Source organism: Vanacampus margaritifer, chromosome 20, assembly GCF_051991255.1.
Source record: "Vanacampus margaritifer isolate UIUO_Vmar chromosome 20, RoL_Vmar_1.0, whole genome shotgun sequence".
Classification (NCBI taxonomy): Eukaryota; Metazoa; Chordata; class Actinopteri; order Syngnathiformes; family Syngnathidae; genus Vanacampus; species Vanacampus margaritifer.
The window spans coordinates 3,574,947-3,593,159 of NC_135451.1; the positions used below are offsets into that span (position 1 = coordinate 3,574,947).

General features: G+C 39.5%; 1 protein-coding gene and 1 long non-coding RNA gene across 6 annotated transcripts in view; both read left to right on the plus strand.

The window, feature by feature from the left end:
• The window catches only part of mllt10 (MLLT10 histone lysine methyltransferase DOT1L cofactor), a 52,319-nt gene extending 44,453 nt beyond the window's left edge, over positions 1 to 7,866 (plus strand). For all 5 annotated transcript variants that reach the window (XM_077554378.1, XM_077554380.1, XM_077554379.1 and 2 more), the window contains 7 exons: positions 1,927 to 1,999; positions 2,895 to 3,088; positions 3,432 to 3,581; positions 3,692 to 3,738; positions 5,499 to 5,785; positions 6,056 to 6,140; positions 6,236 to 7,866. In XM_077554378.1, coding sequence (XP_077410504.1) covers positions 1,927 to 1,999; positions 2,895 to 3,088; positions 3,432 to 3,581; positions 3,692 to 3,738; positions 5,499 to 5,785; positions 6,056 to 6,140; positions 6,236 to 6,250 — 851 coding nt within the window. In that variant the 3' untranslated portion in view covers positions 6,251 to 7,866. The remainder of the gene's footprint in view (positions 1 to 1,926; positions 2,000 to 2,894; positions 3,089 to 3,431; positions 3,582 to 3,691; positions 3,739 to 5,498; positions 5,786 to 6,055; positions 6,141 to 6,235) is intronic.
• A 7,825-nt stretch (positions 7,867 to 15,691) lies between these two features.
• Positions 15,692 to 17,883, plus strand: LOC144040484 (uncharacterized). Its single transcript, XR_013289747.1, has 3 exons — positions 15,692 to 16,111; positions 16,433 to 16,703; positions 17,786 to 17,883. It is a non-coding gene; the product is annotated as an uncharacterized LOC144040484 (long non-coding RNA).
• Positions 17,884 to 18,213: the final 330 nt, after the last annotated feature.

The window sequence follows — 18,213 nt, forward strand, 5'->3', positions numbered from 1 at the left end:
AATCCACACACAATATGAAAAACTAAATGTAAAAAAAAAAAAGTCAAGATAATTAACAATATTTGATAGACAACCAAATGCATTGGAATTATAGGAGTGGTACATACATATACATTTAAAAAAAAAAAAGCAAGACGATTAATTGATAATAAAACTATTTATGCAAAGTATTATTAATTATTTAAATATTATTAGTTAAAATTTAAATGAATTCAGTTAATCAAATTGCACATTTAGACATTATGAATTTGTGTCTGTTCCTGTATGGTACAGGTTTATCATCCCGTCGTGTGTGTGCAAACAGGCGTGTGCGTCGCATTTGTGTGGAAGTGCGCACATTTACTTTGGCAGCCGTCTCTCGTTGCTTTTTGTGTGTGTGGTGGGAGGCGCCAGGATGCAAAGGGTTACGAAGGAAACACACATTAGGAAAAAAACAAGTTGAACGAAGGACTATGGCACTGACCCAGTAGGGTAAATGCTTAGATTGACTGTCTTAAGTAGAGGGGTGTTTAGTGCTAGCATGTAAATGCAAAAGTGTGCGTGAGTGTGTGCATGTGTGATTCATTACTCTCTCTGAGGGAAATGAAAAGAAGCGTCTGGCCAGCGGCCCAGAGGAAGGCGGATACATAAGAGAGCGAGTGGGCAAGGCCCACTGGACAGAAGGAGAAAGAGAGCGCTTGTCGTGTGATTGGTACAAAGAGAATCCAAGTTTTGCTCTGTGCAGTTTGATGATGATGATGATGATGATGATGATGATATTGCCCCAATGCTTTCTGTTGCTGACATTTGCACAAAAGGCCAAAGCAAATTCTCACCTGATTTTGATTGATAGGTAGATTGATAGAATGAAGATTATTGAAAGTAAATCCACCATTTTTATCTGCTGTAATGTGTGTATTTTTTTTTTTTTTATCAAGGGAGAGAGAGGCAAGCTTGATTTATTTTATCACAATTAGGGGAGAGTTAGGGGTAGACCGATATGCTTTTTATCAGGTCTGATACCTATTATTATTATTATTATTATTAGTAGTAGTAGTAGTAGTAGTAGTATTAAGGAGGGGGTTAATAACTGGACTGGAAAAATAAAAAAATTAAATAAAAATTTCACCCAAAAATATACTTAACAGAAATATTTTGTATGTGCTCCCACTAGTCTAAACACAGCATTCAGATTCAATATTGCCTTTGTAGAATATGAGTTAAGCAGCAAAATCGAGCTGTTTTTGTCCATCTCAGAGGACCTGAAAATGACATCACAGTTGCTGAGGGCTCAGGTAACAACCAATCATGGCTGAGCTTCATGTGGCAAAGTGTCTGCCCCCTGAGATGGATAAAAACAGGTGGATTTTGCTGCTTTATTTGTACATATTCCACAAACTCAATGTTAATCAGAATACTGTGTTTACACTAGTGGGGCTGGATAGAAGGTATTATTGTCAAGAAAAAAAATCTTGGTTGACTTCTCCTTTCAGCATATTTTAATTGAACAATTTTTTAAGTTTGCAAAATGTTGACTTTTTTTTTTTTTAATTATCTTAAAACATTCTAACAAAGTTCAGCTCCCAGGATCATCAGCGTGTCTTAAAAATTCAAAAGAACACTTAAACATGTAAATAGTTTCCTATCGTTTTCTACAGCAAGTAAAGTTTCCCAAAATTTAAAAAATAATGTTAAAACGTTCACTTTCTGTATCTTTGTTTAAATTTCAAACAAAAACAAAAGGTGCAGAGAGTTCCCAGGGTCTGCAGAATCTCTTATGAAGTTATGTTTACAAAAAAATGGAAATAAATACTTCCCTGAAGTTAACACAGTTTTAAATATATATATATATATATATATATATATTATTTTACTTTATTTTACTTTTTCTCCAAAGTGTATCTGGATTTTAATGGTAAATATATGGTAAATATGATGTGTTTGTAGATCAGGAGGCTGGAGACAGCAGTGTCGGTGTGCAGGGCTTCTCCATAAGGGCTTCTCCCAAGACCACACCGCGGTGAGTACACACACACACGTACACAGATGCTCTCTCTCCCTCCATCCCCATTTACATTCCAAACTGACCCCCCCCTTCACCCATCCCCCCTCTCTGCTTTTCCCCCTGCTGGCCCCCCATCTCCTCTTTCTTCCTCTCATGCCACGCACACACACACACACACACATACACTCACACACACACTCCCATTTAGCTCCTACACGCCTACAGGCAGTTCTTGCTCTGTCAGCCAACGATAACCTGTGTTTTTAAAGGTGGTAACCATCCTTCTACTGCATTTGAATTTTTCTTGTTTTACTCACACGGGAAATGTTCGGAAGCTTCGGTCAAGATGGGAATATTAATGACAGAAATCCTTTATTTTGTTTTGTATTTTTGTGTGATGAATAATTTCACTTGAAGGTTGGTGATGTCATTTTGGTATTTATTCACAAACACTTTTTATTTTTCTGTATATTGTAATGTAATTATTGTACATATTTAGCTATTTCAAATAAAGCCAGCAAATTTTTATGTTGAGTTTTTGTACGTGAATGTAATATTAGCTTTTTCATGGAACTTGTGTGTGCATGAGGAGTGATACAAAAGTGGGAAACATAGTTTTAAAAAATACATGCCAATATTCAAGTTGTCAACAAAGTCTGCTTCCATCATCTATCTCATTTTGCATGTCCTACCGTCTCTGTCTTTCTCTCACACACACACACGAGCACACACACACACAGCTTGGCCCCTGTTCATTAGAGGCCACTGTAACAACAAATTGATGTAGTTTTATAGCCAGCAGTTTCTATGTTTGTCTGACATTTATGTTTGATCATTAATCTCCCCATTGACCTCTCTATCGCTCCTTTTCTCTCTGCGCTCGCATTCTCTGGCTCTCCCTTTGATTCAGCTCGCCAATTGGCGGCCTGCAGATCCGCTATGACACGTCAGGATCGTTGCCGGGACCGGGGCTCGGGTTGCTAGGGGCTGGGGGGAGCGGCGGCGAGACGCTGCCCCCGGTGGCCACCACCATTGAGCAGCTCCTGGAGAGGCAGTGGAATGAGGGGCACAGCTTCCTCCTGCAGCAGGGCGCGCAGGGAGATGGTGAGAAGCAACACACCCATCGACATCCTTTACAGGGATTCGTTTTGCGGAAAGAGGAAGGTTGGCCTTGGTCTGGCCTACTCAGGTTTAAGTTCTTGTTTGGCAAGTCCCGCCCTCTAGTCAGACAGCGCTGGGTTGGTATGCTGTGGCTGATCTTGGCCTCTGACCTCCCTCTGGAATCTATATGTCAAATCAGTCAGTGGCTAGTGAAACCATACCATATGAAGTCTGTGCAGTGTCGCATTCTTTTATTGTCAGCGGTGCCAGTTTGAAGGAGCAAATGCAAACTCATAAACAGTCCAGTCCATAAACAGTCAAATGCTGTCTGTTTTCCCGCTTTCAGTGGTGGGCATGCTCAAGTCTCTCCATCAGCTGCAGGAGGAGAACAGGAGGCTGGAGGAGCAGATTAAAACGCTCACTATGAAGAAAGAGCGACTGCAACTTCTCAGTGCTCAGCTATCAGTGCCTTTCACACCCACCTCAGCATCCTCTGGTATACACACTATTCCCTATTGATAACTTAAGATAAAAAACATTTCTTCTAAATGGTAGAACACTGGTTCTCTGGTTTAATTAATTTACTCTGATAACATTGTGTTGTAGATGTAAAGGGAGGAGCCTCTGACTCATCTTTACCTGTGGCAGCTCAGGTAAATCATATTTTAAATCATGATGTCATCAGCTTCCTGTTTACTACGTTAAAAAACACATGCTAAAGGGTTTACTTGTATGAAATTTTGTGATCACAAAATAAAAAGTTTCGAGGTTACAAAGGGCACACATTTAAAGGGGAAGTCAACCCAAAAATTCTTTAGGGCTAAGTTTAAAAAATGGAATAGTCTATATTGAATCGATTTTCCTTTTCGAGCATGATATTGATTCATAAAACCATGAATAGATTATTTTAATATATCTTTCTTCCCTAAATTAACAAGAAAATATATTTTAAAGGCAGATTTTTGTTGTATCTTACTGTTTACATTAATTAAAAAATATTTTCTTACATTTATTAAAGACCTGAATTAATGCACTTTGTGACAATTCAAATTATTTTTAATTTAAAGTAACACTTATTAATTTAGAATCATGAAAACAATTTCATCTCATCCATGCTGATGTCAATGTTTGTATAACACTTAAGTGATTATATGTGTTACTTTCATTAATAAATACATCCTTTAACCAGTTAGCCTACTTAGTTAGTCTCTGCAAAATTTAATTTTGAATTGGATGTTTGTGGAGTTTTTTTTTATTATCATGTCCTTGATATTTAAGAATGATTGATGTTCCATTGAACTGAAGTGAATTAAATCAGAAAAAACATCTAAATCAAACTGAACTGATGAGAAAATTACAATTGATACACAGCTCTAATTTTCTTAACAAAAATATGTTCTATGCAGCCTCACTAGTCTAAACACGGTATTCTGATGAATACTTTGTTTATGAAATACTTTTTTTTCTGTCATCTGAGGGGGCGGCCATTTTGTCACTTGCTGTCGACTGAAAATGACATCATAGATGCTCATGGTTCAGGTGACTATGTATGTAGAACGTTTCTCTTCTTTTTAATAGCTTTTACTTGGAATCATATTATTTCTGTTACTAGTTTATATGTTCAATAAACAAACAATAATAACCAATTGCAGCTCAGCTTTAGAAAACAGGTGAGCCATGATTGGTCGGTACCTGAGCCCTAAGCATTTTTTACGTCATTTTAAGTCGACAGCAAGTGACAAAATGGCCGCCCCCTGAGATAGATTAAAATGGGTGGATTTTGCTGCTTAACTCAAATTCTACAAACGCAACATTAATCAGAAAGCTGTTTTTAGACTTTTGAAGGGCACATATTGTATATTATTTATTGTAAAGAAAATGTTTGGGTTGACTTCCCCTTCAACTACTTTACACAGTGGCGTAACAATATGTCATGCAGAACAAGAGTCAGTTACTGGTTCAGACTTTCAAATTAAATTGTTTTAGATCTCAACATGAGCCAACAATTTTATGGTAAATTTGTTATTTTCATAGATTGAGAGTCATTCAAATCAATTATTGAAAGCTGGCTGTTGAATAACATTTGGTAGAAACAATTGGAGCTTGCTTTGTCTGATATTTTTTGGTTGTCTAGATTGTCATTCAAATTTTTCAGAAAATTTTCCTGGAATGTCTTAATGGTTACGTGTTATTACCATATGAACATTTGGCACATGTCCTTGACAGGCCGCAAATGCATTTTCAAATCGCCAATTTTTAAAAGACCGTTCATGTTCCCGTAGCATGTTTTTTTTTTTTCATGACCTCAGTTTTATTAGGAAGGCATAGTAAGATGTCATCGTCTTGCTTAAGATTACAGAGTTGACACATGTCCCCCTCTGTATCATTCATTCAATATTTGTATTCCTTCTAGGACAATGCATCATGCGGCGGCCACAGCAGTAGCGGCTCTACCTCTTCCCTCTCAACCCCCCCCTCGCTTTCCCAAAGCCCACCTCAGCCACAACTGAACGGCATCATCGCCGCAGGGACCAGCCCGGCCGGGCTGGGAGGCATGTCCGGACTGATGGGCACCTTTGGTACCGGAAACACACTTGGCATGGGGGGCATGGCTAGCGCTCTGAACGGAGTGATCCAGACGCCGGCGGGAACCGGAAGTCCACACTCAACGGGAGCTGCAACCTTACCTGTCAATAGCAGGTAGTGTAGGCATTATCTTTTGTGTGTGCAGTATTATTTTCAAGCTGTGAAGTATCTTTTTTAAATTGCTATAAGAACTGCCCACTCTCCAATTGCTAATCACAGGCCTTATGATTATCAGGGCAACATCAGTCAAAATCCTCAATCAAAATCATTTGCTGATTATTTTTACCTTTTATATACTCCAACCAAAAGAAAGACAGAAAGTTTAAACTTGAATGTACTTTGTTGTGAAACAAATATCCAACTTGCTCCTGTTTCCTGTGTTAGTTCTGCGCGGCTCAGCTTAGCGGACCAGCAGAGGCTTCTCCAGCAGCAGCAGTTCCAGCAGCTGCTGGCATCCCAACCCTCAGCGGTATGGCACACACACACGGTTCCGCTACTTTATCCTTCAATACAATAAATTATTTAATCATTCTCCTCTCTTCCCTGTATTTGTCATCTTTCTAGGAGCACTTGCATTGACTTCACTCATCTGTCCCTTCCTCGTCTCTTGTCTAGAATAGAAATAATTGTCTGCTCTCGACAATTTTCACACCATTATTCCCCCTCTTCATTCCCTACTCCACCCCCTCATGTCTTTTTTTGCGCAGCAGCTAATGCAGCATCATCAAGACCTGCTGCAGTCCTATACACTGGCCACATTTTTTCCATCAACAACCACCAAGCCCGTCCTGGTGCTCCAGTACTCTTGATGGGACAAATACTACATTACAAACTCTTTTTATGTCATAATCGTTGCACCTGTTTCGTCAAAGATGTTTTTCATCCCACCTCATCCAATCCCTGGTCTGGTCTTTCTGCTGTGTCACTCTCTCAGGGGCCTCTCTGCAAACATGCTAGCAACGCTGCAAACACAAAAAACAAAAAGCACACAGTATGTTTTTTAAGAAGAAAAGAAGACCGAATCCCTTCTAAAGTAGCAGATGCATGTTTGCCATCTGTCTGGCAGTGGTCCTAAAAGGACGAAGATATTCCACACATTCCCACTATGCCGCTCTGCCTTCCTTTGCGTCATAGAGGCAAGTCTGGCTCAGTCACCGCTGAAGCCTGCTTATGATTCTTTCCTTCCTCTCTGGGCCACACATGAGAGGGCACAAATGTTCACAGGAAGAACTACAACAAAATCTGATCGTTCAGACGGACGCGTGGATCCACATACTGTTGTGTGTCAACATGTGGAAGTGGTCATCCTTCTCGAATGAGCCCCCGAGCTGTATCTACCTCTCCAGCACGCAGGACCTAAATGGCCGACAGCAGCGGCCAATAAAAATCCACAAGAGTCAGGATTGGCCAATCAGCGTCCACGCCCAAAGTGCCTGAGGCCAAGTGATTTATTTTTCTTGTATTTCTCTCACTCTCTCTTTAAGCTGCTGGCAATTAAGATGCGTTGCCAAGGTAACAGATTATGAAACACTCTGATGTCTTGTCACTTAAAACCAGGAAACGTTATTGTGCTATAGTCTCCAATATTAAAGCTAACTTTTGTATTGTTTTTTTTTATTTTATTTATTTGTTTATGTAACGGGTGTGAGATGATTATATCCTCCAAGCCCACAGATGTTGCTATTTAACATCACTTTGTCCAGTTGTGTAAAGTTTGGTTTCCTTCTTTTGATTTCATGTAAGCCCTTTGATTGATTTTTATTCTGGTTCACGTGTTTTTAAGTTGATAGTTTAAAGGGTGGGGGTGGGGTTCGTTTTTACCTCGTTAAATGTAAATATATCTTTTTCCTCATTGGCTGATGGTGTACATAAGGGTTTGTGTGAAGGAAAACCAATGAAGCCTCAGTTTGGTATGTGATTTTTGGGTGGGGGGGCAGAAAAGGTTGGAGGTTTACTGGACACACAAAGTATTAATTTATTTTTATATATGCAGGGACATTGTGTTCTATTCTTTTCTTTTTTTTTTTTTATAAAGGTTTCACACTGTTTTTCTTGATGTTTTCTACTCCAAGGGTTTTCAGCCATGCACAAAATGTTTGTATCCGTTTGTACAAGTAACAAAATAATGGTGGGCGGGGGAACTGACATTGTATTTCAGATCGCAAATTAAAGAAAAACTCTGGATTAAGTAACAAGCGTGCCTGTCTTTTTAAGGAGATAGTTGACAAGACACGTGTAACACGTTCACAGCTACTTTTCAGTAAACTGTACAAAAATGTAAGTGCTATCTTACTTCTGAATGACTTTCCACAAACCTGCCACTACGAAACCTCCTATACCAAAGCATTAAAAAATAAATAACGCTGCTTCTTTCGAAACAGCAATGCAGGATTGTTTTTTTTATACATTTATTATTTGTGAATAATGTTCTCTTCTGTGTAAATAATTGCAATTTGTTTATAATGTGAAACACTATCAAATCCCACAGGCAAGAAACATTATGGAGAGTCGACACGTTTGTTTTTGTGATAATGCTAAGTTAGCAGTAGGGAGACTAGTAACCATATATGTGGCTCTTTGGGAGGAAGAACATATTAAAACCTGTGAAAATATTTAACAGTTCCCAGTCTCTAGAGGGCACGTAACACTATTTGATTTAAAGGCAGTTGACACCAGCGCAGATGATACAAAATGACTTGACCGCCTTTATGTTGGATGCTATTAACTGCACGGGGAATGAAAATGCAGCAGTAGTAACAAAACGGATGAGGAAATTGGATTGTATTTAAAACACGCACACGTGATGGTGCAGCTAAGAAGTGCCACTAGTGTGACTGTGAACATCATTTAAACAATGCTTTAAGGCTGCTGTCCTTAAAAAATGCACACATTTGATGACTTCCAGCTGCTAAGGAGCATGTGTGTGTGTGGTGGGGGTACCACTCTGCTACATCTGCTTCTGCCCTGGTAATTAAAAGCTCACTGCCCCCCCCAACACACACACACACACACACACACACACACACACCTCCCCTGCATTCACGACACACACAAAGTAACCTGAATTCAACAACAACCCCCCAACCCCCTTTTCTCCTCTCTTTACCGAGCACTTGCTCACTCACCCCAAAATACCACCCCATCTCCCCCCGCCTTTACACAGTATCAGACCTGTCAGTCAAACAGAGCCTGTTTAAATAACACACACCAACACCACGTTGGACCTTCTCTTTTATAAGCTGCTCCCAACACACCAGAGCCACTGTGTCCATCATCAGCCCTCCCTACCCCCTCATTCCCAGGGTTAGGTTGGTGGGGAGTCAGGCTGGGGGGGCTCTCGTACCACCTGATGGAGGACCTCTGTGTGCCACCTATCCAGGTGCCTGATGGCAAAGTCAAAACATGGCTAAGCCCCGGTGTAAGAAAACAGGAGATGTCTGCCTGAGAGCTCACTCAGCAGGAGGGTTAAGCCTTGAATGATTAGACTGATGTAGGCCATAAAGCTCAGCTGAAACAGATAGGCACTGCATGTACAGAGTAGCCTACCATTTCCAACACACAAAAATCACCAGCTTCCAATTAAATAAATAAATCCTATTTGTAAAAATAATTGTACTGCCGTCCCATGAGTAATTTCTATACATTTGGGGATATATTTTTGGTCAGCTATATAATTTAATTATATCATCTCTTCAAAGGCAGGAAGCAAAGAACAATAAACACAGGAAGAAAAATAGGCTCAAGAGTAAAGAAACCATTAGCAAGACGGGGTGGTCGTTGGTGTGTACAGTAATGCAGTGTAAATCATCACAGAGTGGCTGTCATTAAGAGGCTTAATCCTGGCTGGGAACCTGCAGTCAGCTGCCAGGGGCCCCAGTACAGCGCCCTGAGGAACCAGGGCTGCCAGATAAAGCTTTAGGGCTGAAGCATGAGGACGAGGACAAGCTCAGGGACAACAGCTGAGGCAATTCCCAGGGACCAGTGTGTGTGTGCATGCCCCACACAGGTCCCTCTCCTGTAGGTTAATGGTGGCGAAAAGAAGCAGCAGGATCCTGCTTCATCCCTCTTCAATCTCGGACAGCTTGTATTCGTCTGCAAAGTGACACACACATACACAGCAATTTTTTTGATGTAGCAAAAACTATATATATATATATATGTATATGTATATATGTGTGTGTGTATATATATATATATATATATACACACACACACATATATATATATATATATATATATATATATATATATATATATATATATATACACACACATATATATACGTATATATGTATATATATGTATGTGTACGTGTACATATACGTATATATGTATATATATGTATGTGTACATATACGTATATATGTATGTATATATATATATATATATATATATATATATATATATATATATATATATATATATGTATGTATGTATGTATGTGGAATATTTGTTTTGAAATTTGAAATGGGAAAAAAAAAATTGGATGCAAGAAATATAAACACAAAAGCAGATAGATTACTGTTGGGAGATAGAGCTGAAGATAACGTAAAACAAGCAGAAACGTAATTAATTTTTATCCTAACGTAATTCATTTTTATCCTATACGAGCTTCTTTTTTTTAACTCGCGCGTTTTCTTTAATGTTGTAGCTTGTGAAAAGCCTACAAACACACACACACATACACACACACACATTCCAATTTCCACGTAATTTATACATTTTAAATGTTCATGTACTATATGAATATGTTAATGTGCATATTAATGTATAATATGTATATCAGTACGATTGGCGCGAAGCTTCCAGGCTCGGCTCTGGGAAGGAAGCGACGTCTTCAGCGACTCAGCGGTGTGTGGTCCTCGAGCCTGCCTGCCGAGTAAAGCCCTGCGCGGCATAGCTTGCCGTCCCTCCCCCGCTGACTTTGGCTCGAGGAACTCAGCGAAAAATATCGGTGAGTTGGAGACCAGTGGGTAGGAAAACATGCTTTAATTCAGCAGTTAATAAAACAAAACCATAAACATGACTAGGTTGTGTGATTTTGTGTCCTCTGCTTTTCCCCTCTTGGAAGGGAAATGCAGCTTCACAGCTTAGAGCAAACAGCTTCCTTGTTGGCGTTGTTCGTCGCGTTACTACCAAAAATAAAAAGTAAACCGAAAATAAGTAATTATAATAACCCTATTAATACTAGTGATAGTTTTGTTTAAAAAAAAAAATCCCCACTTGCTTGCCTACTTGATAGTGAGCGATGAGTTCACTGTCAACCAAATATCTGTAAAATCTAGTTTTAAAAGAATACTAACGCATATTTCATCATCAGTTAGCTGTGAGTCGACTAGTGATTTGCAGCTACTAGTAATAGCAGATTTTCCTTGTACTTACTGTATTGTAAATACGTCATGGCAATGTGAGTAAGACGTATGGCTGCTGTCTATCATGGCGACCTGCTGTCTGCTTTGAGGACGATCAAGGAGGGCAGTGAAGCCACATGACCCACCCCCCAAACAGAAAGCCACTGAATTATGTATATATTCAATTAAACTCTACCACAAGCCCTCATTTATATTTTTGTACACACGGTTTACCTCTTTATGTTTTTATTTTTCCAGTGAGTAAACTTTATAGCATGAACATATTAAAATGGTGTGCCTATCAACTGGCAATGAGTCCACAGTGTAGTTTCCTTTTCATATGAGTTCAGCTGTTGAAAATGCATGAATTTGGCCAATGTTATAATTTTGTGTTTCCTGCATTCCAGTGAATTGAGGTGCGAGGAGCTCCATGCATGGACAGGTGGTGTTGGCAGAGATGAATGTAAGCGTTTGGGTCTATAATGAATGTGACGGGATATAGATGTGAGATGAGCTCTGGTTTTGATCATCAGGTAAAAATAGATCAGTCACAGGCGGATCATTACTGATAATTACTTCCAAGTGATTGGCCGTATGAGGGCTCTATTCTCATTATGAACTCTTCCAGGCTTTGGAGACGCTGAGGGACGCTCACGTGTGTATGTGTCCACATCACAGCACCGCTGCATGAACAATGGGCAGAGAGAAATGTGTTATTAATTATTTCCCCCTTTTTTGCCAGTGTTGTCAGGTTGAGAAATTCGATTTTAGTATTCATCAAACAGCAGCGGCTTCCACATGCATATTATATTATTAAGAAATTCTCTCATCTGATTCCACGCACCCACCTGTGCATATGTGTGTGTGTGCGCCCTTTTCTGATTATCTAATAAAAAACAGGAATAGAGCTGCAGGAGGTGGGAGGATTTTTTACAGTTTTACATGCACTCATAAAAAAAAAACAGCTTATGAATGAACGTGCCTTCCTTAGCGACACTGCAATGGCTCAGAGGGAGGTTGCGAGTAACCACTTTACAATAAGGGTATATAAATTGCTCAGTGTTTCCAAATATTGAGAACCGTTCCCTGCTGCAATGACAATGTATAAATGACTCACATTTAGTTTTTATTTGTCTTGTTTATTTTAGGTGTGTGCCGAATGCCAATTCTTAAATTATATTTTCCAAAAGTAAGGCCTTAATAAACCTTAAAATGTAACTTTATTCTCTAAATCTGCTGTTGAAAGCTCACACACAACAGACACAATCGATGGATATATAGAGGGAGAGAAAAATGAAGGAAATTGAGTTTTCACAGTCGCAGTATTCACAAATACGCACTCCTATTAACTAATTTCTTTGTAAAGTATTTGACAAATTAGTGTTTTGCATTTTAGCGTAATGGTGATGAGAATGAGGAGAACCATGAATACAGACAAATAAAAAATATCAATTTTTTTGTAGCAAGTTTGAACAATTAACCAAATTCAAATAGACATCACAATGTAGTAGAATGCAATTTTCAAAGGCTACAATTTGGACCCCCCCCCCCCCCAAAAAAAAACAAAAACCCAAAACTGCTTAATTTCGGTCTGTCCATGGGCTTTATTTTTATATATGTAAATTTCAATTATTTATTTTTGTCGTGTCAAGATTCATTTTGAAACATGAAATACTAGGACTGTCTAACTGTGCACATGCATGGAGTTTTCTTTCTTTTAACATTTTGGTAGATGGACACAGGTGGAAAGAAAGAGGCGTTCCTTGGCGTTTGCGCCATTGTGGGATAGAACGCAGCCGACTCCCGGCCAATCAAAGCGGCTCTCCTCATTCCCTTCAAAATCAGTGCCGTTAAGTCGCACGCACACTCTTGGCCTTGATCAAAGCCATCAAAATCACATTAACACCACTTGCGCCACAATTTAGACAACCTCAGATCAGATCTAAAGTTTAATCTACCTTTAGTACAAAATTTGCAGGTGCGCCGTGGACGTGTAAAAGAAAACGCACTTGGTCCGCCAGAATGCCTAGCAAGATGCAGTGGAGTCTACTAAATTCACAAACACTAAACTAGACCTGCCCCAGCATGAAAATAAAGATGCGGCAGTTTTTATGCCGAGCTCATGAGCGCCTGGCTACCAAAATAGGGTCCTGCAATTCAGAGTTTAGTAAGTTAACAACTGCAATTAAATCAGATAAATAAACTATTTATTAGTAAAACGCCATATGAGTAGATGACAGAGAATTGTAGCTTCCTTGTTAGTATGGTAATGTGTAACTGCCTCACATTAGCTCTTGCTTTTTCTCCCATTGAAATGTTCTTTCCTATCAATAATGCGGAACAGTTGAAAGTGGAACTAAATGTTCCTCTTACGTTTCCGGAGGCACAACTGTTAAACAATGCCGATGAATCTTTTGTTAAGTGTTGAATATTCAAAAAAGCAACAGCAACAGCTGTTAAATGGTATTGACCCAAACTGTATGGAATGATACAGTCCGTCGAGTGTGGGTGTGTGAGTGAGTGAGTGAGTGAGTGAGTGAGTGAGTGAGTGAGTGAGTGAGTGAGTGAGTGAGTGAGTGGGTGAGAGCGGGAGCACCCCCCCTTTTTTCTTCCACCTATCCACAGGCCTCATTTATTATGCACTGGGCTGGAGGGGAAGGTTGGTGCATGTGTTTTGGAAAATGGGAGAGAGTGGGGAGTGGAGGGGAAGTGGGGTGCTCACATTAGATGCCCACAAGAGCATGAATGGACAAAGGAACACACACAAAGCTGATCCTCACGTGCAATCACACACATGCAGACGAAAGAGGTACAAAGACCGCAGAACAAGAAGGCATCATTATGTTTTGGCTGTTTGAAATATTAGAATAATAACAGATGGTTGTTAACTTTTTAGTGGTTCACAACAGGTGTGTGTGCGTGTGTGTGAAGAGCTCCATTGGCTGGTGTGTGTCATGTGACGTGTAACCAAAGCCAGACTGCAAATGCACACAAAAAAGTAGCTTCATACTTGAATTTTGTTTTCTCACCTTAGTGACATCTGACAGCAAGCTGTGCTCCTCTTTTCAAGGGAGAGGATGACTTGCATAGGCTACATACAGTATATATTGTACTGTATATATAAAGCGTACACCCACACTGATGAGAGGTCATGAGGTACTTGTTGTAACTGCACAAGCAAGTTCTACTTAGTTGCAAAAGTCCATTGACCTTAGCCCTCATGCATAATTAATTAGTTCATGTTTTCCTTATTAATTACATGAGGCAGACAACATTTTACAAATGGCTCTCAGCAATGATGCAATTCTACAGCATTGCAAACTATAACCAAAAGGTGAAAATTATTCAAATCATGCATCTATGAGAGTGTCAATTAACACTTTTCAGGAAATGCACAGTGCTACGACCAAATACCAGAACACAGAGAGATGGTAGATCTAGAATAAATAGATGGCACCGGGAAGTTTTCATGTAAGGAACACAGTCTCCATTAGTCTCCCTCGTTCCCAAGCTGTTGACACTTATTAGTGGCGTGGTTCTTCAAGCTAATCTTTTAAAAGTCCCATGGTGACATTGGAAATGGCCGGAGGAGATGCAGAGAGGGGGATGGAAGCGGGAGGAAGGGGAGGAGAGAAACTCAATCTAAAGCACCAGGTGCACCTTTTGTCTGCATAATCTCCCAACCCTTGAGACTGTGCGCGCACTGACCAACATACATGACCTCTCATGCATACGCATGGCGCTTCGGATCCTGCATGGGTCGTGGAACCACACCTTGCCGCTTGGACTTTAGCTTTGTCGGCGGAAAAATGCACACGTTGCACCTGTGGAGCTTCACAAGCATCCAAATGAGAGTAAATGGAGAGTGAGCGTGTCTGCAGGGCTGACACATGTGAACACTTATTTAGTGCACGTAGTATATTTGTAGTACTTGCGCCGCACAGGTGCTCCTCACTCGTACTTCCAATTTGCACATACTAACGATATAGTTAGTTGGTGTATTCAGTAATGATTTTTCTTGGTAAGACACAATTCCACTGAAGTGTACTTAACTCACTGGGCACCTATTAAATTATCACAATTCTGTTTAATGTATATTATAATTTTATTTAATTGATTTACTTAGTTTTACTTATTAAACTTGTTAACTTGAAGTCTGTCTGTCTCTTTACACACACACACACACACACACACACATATATATATATATATATATATATATATATATATGGGTGTCAAAATTAGTGCATTAATTCTGAGTCAATTTAAATTTTAATTAACGCAATTAATGATCACCCTTTACTTGGAAAGCCTGTACTGGGGGAATTCCAGTCACAACACATCCACGTAAAAATGTTATCAGTAATAAATGTAATAATAATGCATATTTTTGTGGAGACTGGGGTCAAGTTATATTTTACAATTTTTAAAATGTGCAGAATTTCACAAGTTACTTCATGTTAAAGATTAGATTGCTCTTAAATATGAAAAGAAAACTGCACTGAGCTGTCACCGTCTTACCAATGCAATTATGCCATCTAGTGGCAGAAAAATGACCTCAACACAAAGCAATAGCACACAATTTTTTTTTTTACAGTACAGTATATCTTTTTAATTTTAACTCTATTTTTTCAATTGTTATGAAATTAGTGTGTTAATGACTAAAAATTGCAGCCTTATTTCTATTAGTTTAACATTTTTTTCCACTTTTATGTTAACAAGAGTATTAAACTAAGAAAACAATACTTTATTGTACATTTTATTGTACTTTTAGAACATATGTAACATTTGTGATTAATCGTGAGTTAATTATTGAAGTCAAGTGATTAATTACAATTAAAAGTTGTGATCACTTGATTCCCCCTAATAGCACAATATCATACTGTATGTATGATAGTGTGAGGAATTACTGCTGTAATTACAGCCTTTGCTAAAAAGTATAATTCACCACCATTTGTTTGTGCATTATAGGTATTTTCTTCATCTTTCTGGAGGTGGGGTTTACTAACATGCAGTAATGCCTTTCAGCAGACAGCATGGGAAGAACAAAGGTCGGCTGCTCGAATGGAGCACCTAAAAGCTTGAAATGGTAAGAACCTTGGTTTGTGCATAAGAAGAAAAACCCGTCCTTGAATAACATTAGAGGCCATGTTAATCAATGGCTCTTCTAGGGGCCAGACCGGGCACCCCATGTCTGGCCTCATCCCTTAAACTGGAGTCCTAAACTCGTGCAAAGTCTCAAGTGGTGACAGAGCCAAGGACAGAGCAGACTGTTCATTGTGATTTAATCTCACTTCTTGCTCTAGAACAAACAGCAAATATGGCCTTCTTATCAGGCACCATCCTGCTCTATCTATCTATCTATCACCAATCAATATCTCCCCTGTGTGTGTTTGTGTGTACCAAACAGGTCCGTGGGCTGTGCTAACTAAGGTCAAAGGTCAGGTATAACTCCAGCGTGGAATGACAGACGGGGCCTGAGGTAAAACTAGATAAAAAGGGGGAGCTAAACAAAACAAAAAGGGGGAGATTTATGTCGGCGCTGTGTGTCCAAAATGGCCGATCCCAAATAGACAAGGAGCAGTTGTTATTATTGCTTCTCTTGTTCCCAGCACAGGTTTGAAGCGTGGCCCGAGGCGGGCAAAAAACAGGGGAATGAAGCCGACTGGCCACATAATTAGGTACGTCTGCACAATGAGATGGAATGCTTGACAATATTGTGAACCCTCCCTATTGGCTAGGTTTAGGGAGCAAGACCCGCCCAAAATGTTTGCTTATTAAATGTTTAAACCTTCATAAAACCCCAAACTATGATGTCAAAACAATGTCATTTTAAACCCATTTTGCTATTTAAAATTAATTGCTTACAGATGGTTTGATTTCTAAAAATGGCACCACCACTTCCCTTCCCTTCGCCGGGTGTTCTTGGGCCAACCCCTCTTTAGTCTCTCAACGGGATTCCAAGTCTCGGCCTGTTTGGTCATTTTTGACACTGGTTTTTGTAGGGTTTGCCCAATCTACTCATCTTGGTCTTCCAAATTCATCTGCAACTCATCCTTCTTCTGTTTTTATCCAATACTTGTTTGTGATTTTGTCTAGTTAGTAGATTTCAAGGATTATTCTTATACATTGGTTAATGAAGGTTTGCACTCTACTATACTTCATTAAGGACCTTCCAATATGATTGGTTCTCACAGAAAACATTGGAGTGTTAAAATTCCAGAGTTAAATTTGTGGGAATTAATTTTAACTCCCAATGTGTAATTTTAACATTTTCAAAGTTAAATGGTGTTTAAACTAACACTGACCGAGCGAGACAACAGACTGATAAGTGTTAATTTAACTCTGCTTAACGAGTTAAAATGTCTCCCAGTATTAAATATTTAACTACTGTATTTTAAAAGTTTTGATATAAATCTGGGGAGTGTGTAGCTATATAAACTCTGAACAATTGTTAAATTCAACTTTGTGAGAGTCAATTCAGCATTGGACTTTTTGTTGTGTGGTCTTGGATTTTCTTCTATGGACTGAATGACCTGCTTGAGCTGAAGTATCCGCAAATGTCTTGGTCTTCTCTTGCCTCTGAAGTGACAGTAGATACATTTAAGACTCGCAAAAAACAGGTCTATCTAGTGGCGCAGGTGACGTAACACTATTTTGGTGGACTTGATCAAGGCATAGGCAGTCAGATTTGGTGCTCTGCAGATGTGTGTGGTCGATACCAATTATTTTTATACATCTCTTTTACTGTGTCCCATTTAAGCAAGCGTTCCTGATGAAGTAGTCACCTAGCCCGTGCCCCGGAAGTGTCACCAGCACTATCTTTTTGCGACAAGGAAGGACGCACGGATTCACATGGAGGTGAGGGTGATGTGACACTTTGTCTCTGTTTCTCCTCCTGATCTGCAATCGGCTACAATGTCTGGGAGAGACGGGGAAAGGGAGAGGGCGGAAAAGTGAGGGGGGGGGGGTGGCAATCCTTTGTTCTGTCAAGGACTTAACACAATCAGAGAGTACAGTGTGTCAGGAGCACACAGGCATATATCAACTTCAATCTCTTTTTAATGAAAAAACCTGCCCTGTCTAATATGTTCAAATTAACCTCTCTCTCTCTCGTGCGCGCTCTCAGTCTTTTCTGTACCTTTTTCCAAAAAGTGACACTTCTTGCACACGCAACTCAGCAGTTTTACC